At 39.5% G+C, this 13,076-nt stretch overlaps 1 protein-coding gene across 4 annotated transcripts in view; it reads left to right on the top strand.

The window, feature by feature from the left end:
• FAM120A (family with sequence similarity 120A) overlaps window positions 1-13,076 on the top strand; it is a 56,943-nt gene that overhangs the window by 38,394 nt on the left and 5,473 nt on the right. For 2 of the 4 annotated variants that reach the window (XM_050904740.1, XM_050904739.1), the window contains exons 11-16: window positions 127-376; window positions 1,726-1,840; window positions 5,684-5,893; window positions 7,059-7,242; window positions 8,208-8,345; window positions 9,849-9,990. In XM_050904740.1, the coding sequence (XP_050760697.1) occupies window positions 127-376; window positions 1,726-1,840; window positions 5,684-5,893; window positions 7,059-7,242; window positions 8,208-8,345; window positions 9,849-9,990 (1,039 nt within the window). Of the gene's footprint in view, window positions 1-126; window positions 377-1,725; window positions 1,841-5,683; window positions 5,894-7,058; window positions 7,243-8,171; window positions 8,346-9,848; window positions 9,991-13,076 lie in introns of all 4 variants that reach the window. The other 2 variants (XM_050904738.1, XM_050904741.1) reach the window with 2 other exon arrangements.

The following is a 13,076-nucleotide window of genomic DNA, read 5'->3' as shown; positions in this document are numbered from 1 at the left end:
GAACATTGGTATCTATCGCAGTCTTGAAGTGATGCTTTTTGGATCAAAATCTCTTGCATACAAAGTTTTAAATATATGCTACTTTCTAACTCAGAATGTTTTCTTTCAACTGTTGCCATTTTGTAGTTGCACCGGTGATAATTAAAGAATGGGCTGCTTACAAAGGAAAATCTCCTCAAACCCCTGAGCTGGTGGAAGCACTTGCGTTCAGGGAATGGACCTGTCCTAATCTGAAGAAGCTGTGGCTGGGAAAAGCAGTAGAAGACAAGAACCGAAGAATGAGGGCGTTTTTGGCCTGTATGAGATCAGATACACCAGCAATGCTCAATCCAACTAATGTGCCCACTCATCTTATGGTGCTTTGTTGTGTACTAAGGTCAGTGTTGCCTTAAGGTAAAACCGAACGAAGGAAAGGTTTTGCTGCGTAATCTGTCTGACATATTTAACTTTGCATTAAACCATGAGTATGGAAAGTGTTAATTCGTATTTGCAGCGTCACTAGGAGAAGGGGTTTGTTTTATTTTAGAACATTGCTGCTGTGAGTCTTAAAAGCATGCTGTATATTCAACGTTTCTTTCTTCAGTCTCTAGAGGACTGAAGGGAGGAGGGAAAAAAAATCTTGTGCTGCAAAGAGGCCGCTGTAGCATTTGAATTGGTTTACCCTTACTGTACTCTAGGCTTCAGCTTCCTAAAAAATAACATTTGGGGTCTCGGAGGCTGTGTTGGTGAAGTTGTAAAGCAAAAGAGAGAGTTCTTCAGAGAACAGCTGCATAGCAGCTTATCAGGATGCAAAGTTCACGTGAATGATACTCTGCCTATGATGTGTTAGATTCCCTGTGTGAGAATTGCTCATCTAGTTGAGACGATGATAACCAACAGTTGAAGTATTAATTTTGTACTTCAGCTTTTCAGCTTCAGAGAAAGTCACAAGGTCCAAAATACTTACCTGTTTAATTTTCAGATTGAAAATTGACTGAGGAATTGAGAGATGCTTACCTTTTTGGAAAGGGGTGATTATTTCAATACGACTAGCTTCTAAATCTGGCAGAATCCAAGGTTAGCATGTTGCACATGAAAAATTTTAAGCCATTTTTGAGAGTGATAAATGTAAATTTGTCTTCAGTTCTATTGAACTTCATCTTGCCTTTTGAGCCCTAAAACTCCTTTCTTTTTCTCCTTATAGAATAGTAAGTATACAAAAAAATAGTCCAAATGGTATCTTAAAGCAGAGCTCCTCATTTCATTTGGACAGCATGTTTCTCTCCTGTGACATGTGGCATATATAAATTGTTGTTCATTAAGATGTGACGAGCATAAGATTCACCAACTAGATAATTTCCGAGTAATGTGTTATCTGGAAAATACGTTCACAAAGTCCTTTTACCATTGGTCTTTATAAAAAAGACCATTAATCGTTATATTATTTTATTTTTAGATGTATCAGAATCCACTTATGTCTTCAATTCTATTTTGGCGGCCTGTCCTCCCCTTCTTCACTGGAAGCAGGGTTTGCCCAACTGATTCACAGCCAGTAGCTCTTCCATATGAATTTAAACAAATTTAAACCTCAAATCTATTTAGTGTTTTGGCCTTTTTCACTATTCAAATCTAGACAGCAAAAAAGATTTTGTTGTTTTTGCATTCTGGTGACTTCTGATCGCATAAAATACCACTTGATTTACCTGTTAAAGGAAGCTTCTGAATAATTATGGGCTTCCTCTGTAGGTATATGGTACAGTGGCCGGGGGTTCGTATACTTCGTCGCCAGGAACTTGATGCTTTTCTTGCCCAGGCGTTGTCTCCAAAGCTCTATGAACCTGACCAGCTTCAGGAACTCAAGGTAATTCTTAACTATAACTTCCATTAATTTGAGAGATTTATTCGCAGCCGATCCATATTGTTAACTGTAGTGGGTGATGTGTATGTGCCTGTCTCACTAAAAGCCTTGCATAATTACCTATGCTTTCCAAAATATTAATCTTAGTATTTTAAAGTGTTGCAAAGATTGATAATCAGTTCTGTTTCACTGGTTGGATAGGTAACTTCTTAAACATATTCTATGCTGCAGAACCTTTTCTCGCAATTTCTTAAGTAATTGTCTCTTGGAAGTTTGAAACAAATGTGCTTCCATTGAAAAGATTAAAAAAAAAAAAAAAAGAAAAAGCCTTCTTCCTTGTGTGGCTGTTTTTAAATACTAACCTGGGTATTTTTCATGATTCAACATTCAAAAGATTTTTGCAGCTAAGTGTAGAAATGGAGAGAGACTTGCATAATCTTGAATGGAAAAATGCAGGAGGAAAAAAGGGAAAACAGTTTATTAATACTCACAGAATTGTAGAAATAATTATTTTGAGGATTTTAAAAGTTGATCTCAAAGTTTCTGTTTTTTTCTAATCAGTAGTAGTATATGAAGTAAATACTGCTAGCTAATTGATAGACTTGTTTAGTGTGGTATCCTTATTGTAAATACAGAATGCCTATCAATCTGTGCAACATCGTCTTACTCTGGGGGATTTCTCCGTTCAACCTTCATATGCTCACAGTGAAATTTTCTCTTCTAGCCTTTGAGCTAAAATATGCAAAATTTGGTTTTTGCTTTTACCTTGTTTGCTCTTCAATATTTGTTCAGAAGCTACTATGAAGTTCTCTGAATAAAATGGTAGAATTTAGTCCTTTTTTTTTAAGAGAACATTTTTCTGAATGGAAATAATTTTGACTACTTTTTTTCTACATAATGTGTCTTAAGCCCAGTAGTGTATTTGGTAACTGGAAACTATGGGAAGTATTAGGATGTATAGGGAATGCACAACTGGAAGTGATCCATCTTATCTCCTCTCTGCATTGATGATCAACACAGCGCAAGAGGTGAGATGCTGATCGCCTCTTCATCATGCAACCTCATGTCGAAGAAGTCATTTCAGATAGTCTTTTAGGTACTGTAGGGCTCAAGTCAGGACAGTCTGCTGACCAGTTCTGCTCCTAGCAGTGCCTGGGTACGTGCTGTCCTTAGTTAAATCAGCAAGGAGAAGGTGGTACTTGTTTCCCAAGTGTTTCATATTCACAGGTACACACTGCAGAGGGGCACAGACAAAAGCAGCAATCCTAGCACCGTTCTTCTCAGAAGAAACAGTAATTAAGCTCACACAGATTTCAGCTCTTAGGCTTTTCTAAGGAATATTTTACCACTGATACCAAGTCTGCAAGAGAATTGTCAAAGCCAGCAAGTGACTATTTCACTTCTGTGGGTGACGAGCAGAATCTGGGTTGCATTCCTGCATGTAGCACCCTGGCAAGGACTTCTCAGTCTCAATCTATAAACGAAATCAATCTACTCGTGGAAACCCAGCATTTAGCCATAGAAGTACTAATAAATGTAAGAGGAAGAAAACAACTGAATCGACTTCAGAATCTATTTGAACTTGTCACACAGCAAGTAGAGAATTCACGTGTTAGCAATCGTAATGGCAGAGTTAACAGAAAAACACAATCCTCTTCCATATACCAAAGAGTGAATGCCAACAGCAAAAATAATAAATAAATAAACAAATAAAATCCAACAGGAAGACGTTTATTTGGCCTTTCCCTCATGGCTGAAAAAGATGTGAAGAAACACAGGGTAAAGACAGCTATAATGAACACCTGATGAGTTCATGCAAGACTGCTTGTTTGCTTCAGCACTTAGGACTGGATTGCTGCTGACATGGATTATAAGCGTATTAGACTCCTGAGAACAGCATTTTTGAGTACTCCTCATTGTGGCTAATTCCTTAAAAGCAGCCTAAATGTAGATCCTGTCCATCAGGAGAATCATTCAGGTGTTTGCTGGAACTCCTTTTCAAGGTGTTCACTAGACGTTCATGCTGGAAGCCCTGTGTGCTTACTGGGTCTTTCAGAACCCCGGAGATTCTGGTCCTAAGATGACAGTTGTCTGCGTTGTATGAAGAGCAGTACTTTGTTGTCAGGGAAGCATGTGGCCAACGTCTGCCAAAGGAATGAACTGAGAATGAGTTATCCTGTATGTTCAGAAGAAGTGTACGTAGCTCAGATGAGGTGACAAACGTAGGACTCGCAGAGTATAGCGGAGAACCTTTTAAAATCTCATGAGAACCATGATTCAAGACATCTGCCCCAAGCTCTCCTGAAGTTGAGTAATTGTACCTGTGGGTATCGGTGCAAATTCAAATGACAGTTCTATAGGCAAGGCTGGATGCATCAAAGAGCAGCAGTGTATCGGCCACGTAGTCTTCAATGTCCATGTTCAAAACACAACTCAATAAACAAATAACATCTAGGGGTAGAGATTTTGGCAAAGGTATCTGTAAGAGTTATCAAAGTCTTGCCTCTGTCTTAAGATTTGATGCAAAGAGGAGGAAACCCCACTGTGAAAATTGCTGGTCTTAGAGATCTAAGAAAGAAATTCCCAGAGAAAATATTTTTTCCATTCCAACACAAAATGAAAGGCAGAGACAAGGCAAGTGATAAACAGCATACAATATTTTTGTTTAATAGAAATTGTTCTCCAAGTTTTATTTTTAAATCATACATGAAGAGTAATATGGATCATTTCCATAATGTGTGTTGGTTAACTGAAAGATGCAGTATTTCATGCAATGTTGTTACTGTCTTCATATGAAGCAGCTGCTTCTCTTTTTGTTGAAGTCAGACCGAAAGAGCAGCTGAGTTTGAACCCAGCTGCATATCTGCAAAACGATCTGGATAGTCTTTTGGATCTTAAAGGTTGCTTATGCATAAGGAAGGTAATGTCGTTTAATTTTAAAATTTAATACCAAGGTCTTGAAAATGTTCCCAAGAAAGGGCTGATATTTTCAGAAGTATTTTAGAGAACACTAGTAGTGATATTTTCTTATGCCAGAGCTAAAAATATATTTGCTGCAAGCAAATCCTTTTTGCTTCCACCACAAACTATTATTCACTATTTAATGCTACCTTTATGTATCCATCCTGCATCCTAAATAAAGCTGTTTGTATGCATAAACATTACTTCATTAATAAGAGATGCATTCTAACAGCAAAATCTTGAATCAAGCTAATAGAAAATCTGTTATAAAGGAGTTGGAAGGGAAATGTGGTATGTGTGAAGAATTGAATGCTAACATTGAGCTCATTCCTGAAACTTTCTACAAAATATCTCAAAAGCACAAGATTATTTGAAATAAGTTTTTTAATTACATTTTCTACTGCTAATTTCCTCTAAGTGTGTTTAAAGCTTTTCCTTGCTATAACATTCTTTAGCATTGTTTGAAAAAACTCTGTACTGCATATTTATCAATGATCTTAATGCAGCTAAAGTATGCATGTTACATGTTTTGGACACCACATGCCACAAAGTAAAGACTAGTATTTTATTTGAAACTTTTTACTGACTTCTTGATAATGAATTGAGTTAAAACATTAAAATATTAGAAATAATTTCCTGTGCTTTGTTGTTGAGAAAATAGAGTTTTTTGGGAACAACAGTCTTCCTGAGTATTGCAATTTTGCATATACAGGCGACAGATTCTGGTGCATTCTTCTAGTCAAACTGGCAATTACGTGTGAAGAGTCTGGACAACCTTTTAAAATCGCTCTGTTTTCAAGACTTGTGAAAATAGCGTAACTATTGGAATAACTTTGAATTACATCTCATTACTATTTTACTAAATCTACAATTTTTTTTAAACAGATTGAGAATCTAGATCCTCGAGGAATTCAGCTGTCTGCTTTATTTATGAGTGGTGTCGATATGGCGCTTTTTGCAAACGATGCTTGCGGACAGCCAATTCCATGGGAGCACTGCTGTCCGTGGATGTATTTTGATGGAAAATTATTCCAGACCAAGCTCATCAAAGCAAGCCGGGAGAAAGTTCCGCTCATTGACCTCTGTGATGGTCAGGTGTGTAGTTTCAGAAGTGTGACAGAGTGGCAAGTGTGCCAGATTTTCAGAAGTGTTAGATGTGGTTGGTTTATCAGTCATTTACTTCATGTATTATATCTCTACTTTTTAAAAGAGAAATATGAGGTGAATGGCTAATAGGTATTTTTCAGCTCTGTTTACTCTCCTATCTGTTGTTGATGATTGAGATGGCATTTTGGTAGATTTGGAAAAAGGAAACTGGCGTAAATTTTAATTTCTTTTTTTTTTCTCTCTGGAAACTGAAACTTGAATGCAATTGTGATGTAATGAACGACTGAGTTAAACTATGTCTGCGCATTTGTTCAAGTACTGTCTTTGGGTCAAGCTAGCAAGACTGTCGCAAAGGACTAAGCGGCAATGGTTTTACAGTGAAAGAAAATTTGTGATTTCTAACTTATTTTAAAGACTGTGAAGTCATTCTTATGGTCCTTAAGCTCAAAGTCTTCACGTTTCTTACGACCATCTTAAAATACAAATGAATTAGTTTTTTGTTGTATCCAAATCATGCAAAGTTATTTTCTAACTATAAAAACAGGAAACTGATAAAAATCAACAGTTTACTGAATGACCAAAACTTTTTTTTTTAAACTTTTTGGGAGGTATGAAATCTTAACAGCTTACCTCTTCTTATTTCTGACTCAAGGGAAGCTGATCATAGGTTAAATATTGATGATGGCTGTGGTCCCACTCAGGCTTGTTAGCCTCCAGGCATGCTTTAGCCCATTTACATAGACTTCGTTTTGTGGTCCAGGTTTATGATGATTATTCTGTTTAAAGTAAAGGGCTGCATTAAGTGTTCAGGAGACTATAGACAGAGGTTTCTCAGCTCCTTTCTGGAAAACCCTTTTTAACTTGTAAACTGTTTCTGTGTTACCGACTTCTAAACTGTCACAGTATTTAGGCTCCCATCTCTCTACTGATACATAAAGATTTTCTTGTGAACAATTCAAATGTCATTGAACTATTAGTAGGTATGCAAGACAGATTATTGTAATTTTCTAGCTAGCTTTATGGAAGGTGTTTGCAGTAGTTATCTACTCTTCTATTATTTTGCTTTCTTCTTTGAATTTGTTGTGTAAATGTGGCTTTATACAATGGAAATGAGAATTTTAACATCTCTTCGTGACCTTCTCTTTATTCATAGGCTGAGCAGGCAGCCAAGGTTGAAAAGATGCGTCAGAGCATCCTAGAAGGATTAAATTTCTCCAGGCAGAACCATCCTCTCCCTTTCCCACCTCCACCTGCCATGCCTTTCTATCCAGCTTCTATGTATCCTCGACACTTTGGGCCAGTCCCACCACCTCAGGGCAGGGGGAGAGGCTTTGCTGGTAAGTGATGGGACAGCAGTGCGAAACATGTTAGTGTGAAGCGTTACCTTGTCTTTCACATTCCCAAAACTACGAACTGATTTGCCTGTTCGATTTCATAGGAAAAATACATAAAAGCAAGTGGTTGGCATGTGTTGTCATGTGCCAATCACTGTATTTTTCATGTTACTTTTATTAGCCATAGCCTAGCAATATGGAATGTGTTGTATTGCTGCGTATTTCCATCAGGATTTTTAGTAACTGTGCCAGATCAAAATATTTTTACCACTATTGTGTGAAGTAGAAAAAAGGGGAATGGATCAACACTGGATGATATGAAAAGGCTCTTATTTGCACTGTACATTGCTTCAAAAGTTTATATTTATAAATATTAAGAATGCCTAAATTAATGGACACAGTTTAACTGTCAGGGATGAAGACAACCTTTCCTCCTCCCCACCCCTCTGTATTTTGCTACAGTCATTTAACCGTTGGCACCCTTGAGTGTAAATACTGATACAACCATTCCAGGCTGTTTCTAGAATTATTCCCTTTCTCAAAATCTCTCCGGTACCAAGGCCCATAGGTGTATTGATACTGGACATTGGGTGTAAGACATTCTTGGGGTGCCACAACTGTAGCCATCGGAGCTCATTGCCAAAAAAATTGTCGCAAGCCTTTACAATGCTCTTTATGCCGTAGAAGTCGGGATGCCTATTCCAAACCCAGGTTTTAAAGGCCTGCTATTTGGATAAGAGACCCCGTGCTTGCTAAGGCAGCAGGACATCTTTGCCCAGGGCTTCCTCGGCGGTGGTGGCTTGCTCCCGCGCAGCATCGCCTGCCGGAGCCCAGCCTGCAGGAGCGCGGCCCTCCCTGCTGACTCCGGAAGGGTGGAAGGAGGCAGTGGCATCTCTGCTAGGGGCCTTCCCGGATGCCTGGCCCCCTCACAGCTTTTCCCCTGTCTTTCTTTACCCTGGGTCTAACAGGAGTCTATGGCTTCGGAGGCCCTTATGGGGAAACAGTAGCCACAGGCGCTTACCGGGCCTTCCGGGTGGCGGCAGCGGCAGGACACTCCGGAGCCTTCTCTGGCAATGACAGCAACAGGACTAGCAAGTTTCAGGGCGGTAATTATACCCAAAACCCTTTTCTTAGAGCTTCTGGCAACGGCTTCCTTCACTTTACGGTTTGGTCTGAGGCTTTCCTACTGACTGCCGGTCTCCCTTTCTCCCTAACTGTCTCAGCTCTCCCTCTCTAGAGCCTGCCCAGGCTGCTGTCCGCTCTGCTCTCCCAGGCGCTTCCCCCAGGTCCCGGCCGCAAGCCCCCTCGGCGCCAGCCTCTCTCACGCCTAGAAACCCTTCTCCAAACACAGGATAGCCGTAAAACCTAACGAGGCAGTCTGTCTCCTGCGCTTCAAAATGCGAGGGTGGAATCTGTAATCAGCTGAACTTTGCTTGACTGTATTAACAGTTATTTTCTAAAATTCGGGGGCAGTTGAGCTTTCTGCGAAAACAACCCAACGTAGAAATGACTGACTTCGGTGTTACTGCTAACCCGTTTTTTGCTGTCATCAATATCGACGTGGGCACAGGCGTGAGATTTACTTACCTACCTGTGTGCCCATTGCTCGTCTCCTGTACGAGGTGGGACAATGGAAACCTGTTAATTCCAATCCCCCGTTTAGGGTAAAATTTTTCCATGTATTTAGCTGTACTTTCTGGCCTCTGAGCTTTTATCCTAAGAGCGAACATACCTCTAATGCTTCCTTGTGTGAATAACTTTGCCCCTGTAAACAATGCGCATTTGAAGCTGAAAGACTTGTACAGGGAAGTATGAACCTTTTTGGATTTAATCAGTAGTTTAGTTCCTAGCGTATTAACGTTTGAAGACTAATCGCGGCTGCATAAGTGCTGTGTTTTGTAACCCTTTCAGTGCTGATGGTCTTACCAGTAACATCTGGCTCAGTTGCACTTACCTAGATTTCTTGAAATATGTTATGCCCCAGAGCTGATTTTTAAGGGCAAAACACGGGTATAAAGATATGAGCAACTTGAATAGAAGATACATTCGTTATTTTAGACAATTGCAATTTTAGCTGCTTTCTTGGTAGGGGAAGGTTAAACCTACCTTTTACACCCAGATCAGTTTAAATGCTATATTTTTATAACAACTTAGTACAGATAATTCTGCCTAGTAAGTTGTTTATAGCAATTGTAATCTGTGTGTCTTCTGCTGATATTTGGTGTTCACTAAAAAGTGCCTTTAAACCTGCAAAAATTACGTCTTCATTAGGAATGCAGGAAAAAAATTATCTTCAGATAGCTTGTAAAATTTCACTTCAGTTTCTTAATGCTTCTCTAAAGTATATTTTTAATTACTGAAACTGAAGTACTCATGTAAGATCATTTTTTCTTTTCAGAATTCCTATCTATTTTTAAAAAAGGGGGGGGAAACAAAAGACTCTTGGAGTTATAATACTTCTGAAAGACCGCAAAATGAGAAGTAATCTCCCCGTATCAAAAGAGGAAACTGTATATGTGATAAAATCTGGGCAAACCAGTTTTCCGTTCATTCGTAACTTTAATGTTATGATTGTGAAGATCAAGGTTTGGTTTTGCTTTTATGTGCAGGAGTCCAACCTATTCCTTCTCAGGGAGGGAAACTTGAAATTGCCGGCACTGTAGTCGGCCATTGGGCTGGAAGCAGACGTGGACGAGGGGGTAGAGGGCCATTTCCTCTGCAGGTTGTTTCTGTGGGAGGACCAGCGAGGGGGTAAGTGCAATCTTGTGGAACGTACTTTTCATATGGAATTTAATGATTGGGGAGAAAAGTAAAACAGGGAAAAGTTGGAGGCATTAGAAATTGCATACAACGCATTTTAGGACATATTAGGTAAATTATACCCACCGAGTATTCAAGAAAAGCATTTACATTCATTTTAAGATGTTTTTAATCAGTTATTCAGATGAGTATAAGCTTTTTTATGTGCAAATAAAATTCATACTCTGAATCTGATATATAGATAGATAAATATACACACACACACACACACTGGATTGTTTTGCATGAGGAAATGACTTGGGGGCTTTCTCTTACATGAAATCAATAAATACATTATACCCGATCAAAACTATCACAGCACTCAATTAACTTTCTTTGTCATGATAGAACATTTATTAAGAAGTATGATAAAATTTTTAATAACTTCATTATGTAATTCTTCTGTGAAGCAGAAAACACCTGAAGGGCATTTCTAGGTTTAATAGTTCTCTGCTACAGTCATGATGGGAGATGGGCTTAAAAGAATATTAATTTCCTCAGCTCTTCCACTTCATTTCACTACAGCTGAAATTACAGGTGCACAACATTTCTGAAAAAGAAATACTTTTTTACAAAAATATCTAGTCCTTTACTTTTAAGATTATATTTTTTCCATAGGCTTAATTGTTCTGTGCCTTACAGAACTGTCTTATCTTTAATTAAGGATTGTATCTATTACAAGAGACAATCCCAAAGTAATGTGATTTATATATTATGTCTGTCCTTAACTATATTAAAGGAATGGAGTAAAGTAGGTGTACTTGTGCCGTCTTGAGCTAGGAAGCAGCAGTCTGAAAGCATAAGTCTGAACTGCATGAATTCCTCTCTATCCATTATTTTAATCGAATGTGCACTGTAAAGCATAGTGCTAAAGTCAGCGAGAGCTGTTGGAATGCCTGTCTTGTTGGACTGAGTGAGGAGATGGTTGGGTCTGGAGCCCTGGGAGAATGGCAGCAGGGGGAGAAGCGAGAGCTGCTGGTGTGGGGACAGGGAGAGGTAAGAACAGCAGAAACAAAGACTAAAAAGTTCAGCAGCAGAAAACAGCATTGGTGTAAGAGCAGAGGGAACACTTTGAGGGGATCAGGTTTAGGTAGGAACATTTTATTCTCTAGAATGAGATTCAGTTGCCAAAACATAAGCATCTAGTGTTTTAGATGCTTCAGACAACTGTCAGCTACCTGTGCAGGCTCGCAGGGTCCGTGGGACACCTGCGCTCTTCCGGAGTAGCAGCTGGAGACCAGGGGAATAAGCTAAGCTGTGTGAGGAGGCACTAGGCTCCTTTGGGTATTTTAATCTTACTCCTCAGTTTCAGTGGATGAAATAACATTTTTCACCATTTAAATGAGGTTAGTGTGTGGTCATAAGTTCCGTTTTTCATGAGGATCCAGGAACAGAAGAATCTGGCTTCCTGCAGAGCTTGTTGCTTTTCTTCAGTTAAATGCGCTGACTGCAGTACTGTTTGTGGAGAACGTCTGGGTAACATATAGTGTCATACTCAAAGACTGCTGTCTGACTGAGGCACCCTGAGTGATGATCTGGAGACACCTTCAGGCTCAGATCTGGCTTACATTTATACAGACCATTGACTTCCTTCACAGAATAGCAGTTCCTCCATTTTCTGAAGAAGCAAACACATGAATTTATGCAAAACATCAGTAGTTGGGGACTAACACTGGCAAGTCCTAAAATGAGAGCCCTCCTTATCTGGGAAGTGGTCAAATCACTGAGAGGGTGTTATGCTCCTGTAAGTACCTTTACGACAGAGAAATACTACTGTCCAATAGTAGCTTTTGAGTTAGGAGATAAAATATCCGACATTTTCTTTGTCGGAGGTGCTATCTTTGGGCAGTTAGGTTTGAGTGCAAGTTGTCACCTCAAAAAGACAGGAAAACTGTCGATGCCAGATCTTCCTGTCTCCATCAAATCATAACTGATGTTAAATTCTTTACATGTAGAGTTACGAGAATTAGTCAAAGAGGGAAAAACTACTGCAGCTTATCTGTTTGTTGTGTCAGTTGATACTAAAAATAAAACCTAGTAGGGAAACATGCTAATGTTAGCGTTCTGTCTAAAGACAGGCATTTTAAGGATTGGCGTCCTTGTTGGCAGGTGCTGTTTCCTGCTAAAGAACACTACTAGGAAACTGCACAGTACATTGTCTGCAATTTATCACCTCGTCCTGCACGCTTCTATTTGATTTTTTTTTATCTGTTTCAGCAGAGGGGATCATGTCAGGCTTGTTAACACCATTGTCTCATGTCTCTGTGCAACACTGAACTTGGATGTTCTTCTTATTGTGTAAAATTATACCAGCTGCTTTTTATTGGCTTCGATCCATCAATATATTTAGTGTGATTCTGAGTAGGAAAAATCTTACTCAGCTCCCGGAAGGGCACACTTTCACCTTGTAAAAAAAAAATAGCAGATGCGATAGGTAAGCCCTGTTAAAATCTTTGGAAAGAATGCAGTGAGAGTTACTCAAATATAAAACACAGCTCTCTCCTCTTTATTCTTTGCTGTTGCTTTTAAATCCCAGTATTTAATTTCTTACTGCTCAATGTGGGAATTTGCAGTGTGTGTGAGAAGACTTGGATGGCACAGATCAGTGTTTCTCCACTGAGTCAGGTCAGCGGAACTTAGTTTTCACAGCACAGCAGCAGAGGAAGCAGGAGCACTACAGAAAAGCTTACCTCCTCTTCAGGTGGTTTTTTTTTTTGTACAGCTCACAGAGACCTTGCTGGCATATGGGAATTGTCAGGTGTATGGAAAATGAGATAGAGTTGAATTGCAGCTGCCGTTTGTTGCCAGAATGGTAAACTGAGCAATTGCAGCCCACGCAGCTTAGAAACCGGGCTGGATGCAGGCCTGGACCTGAGCAGAACCTGGCTGCTCTGTGCCGGCTTTAGAGGGGTCAGTCTTCACGCTGGGTCCTCCTGGTACCGGGCAGTGGATTTGGCAGAAAAGTAGAGCAATCACGTATTTCTAGTAGAGAAAACAAAAAGAATTTTTAGGTGAGAAGTAGTCCTTGACAAAATGAT

Source organism: Gymnogyps californianus, chromosome 13 (genome assembly GCF_018139145.2).
Source record: "Gymnogyps californianus isolate 813 chromosome 13, ASM1813914v2, whole genome shotgun sequence".
Classification (NCBI taxonomy): Eukaryota; Metazoa; Chordata; class Aves; order Accipitriformes; family Cathartidae; genus Gymnogyps; species Gymnogyps californianus.
Note: the sequence above shows the minus strand (reverse complement) of the source record. Positions and strands in the feature narration are given on the sequence as shown.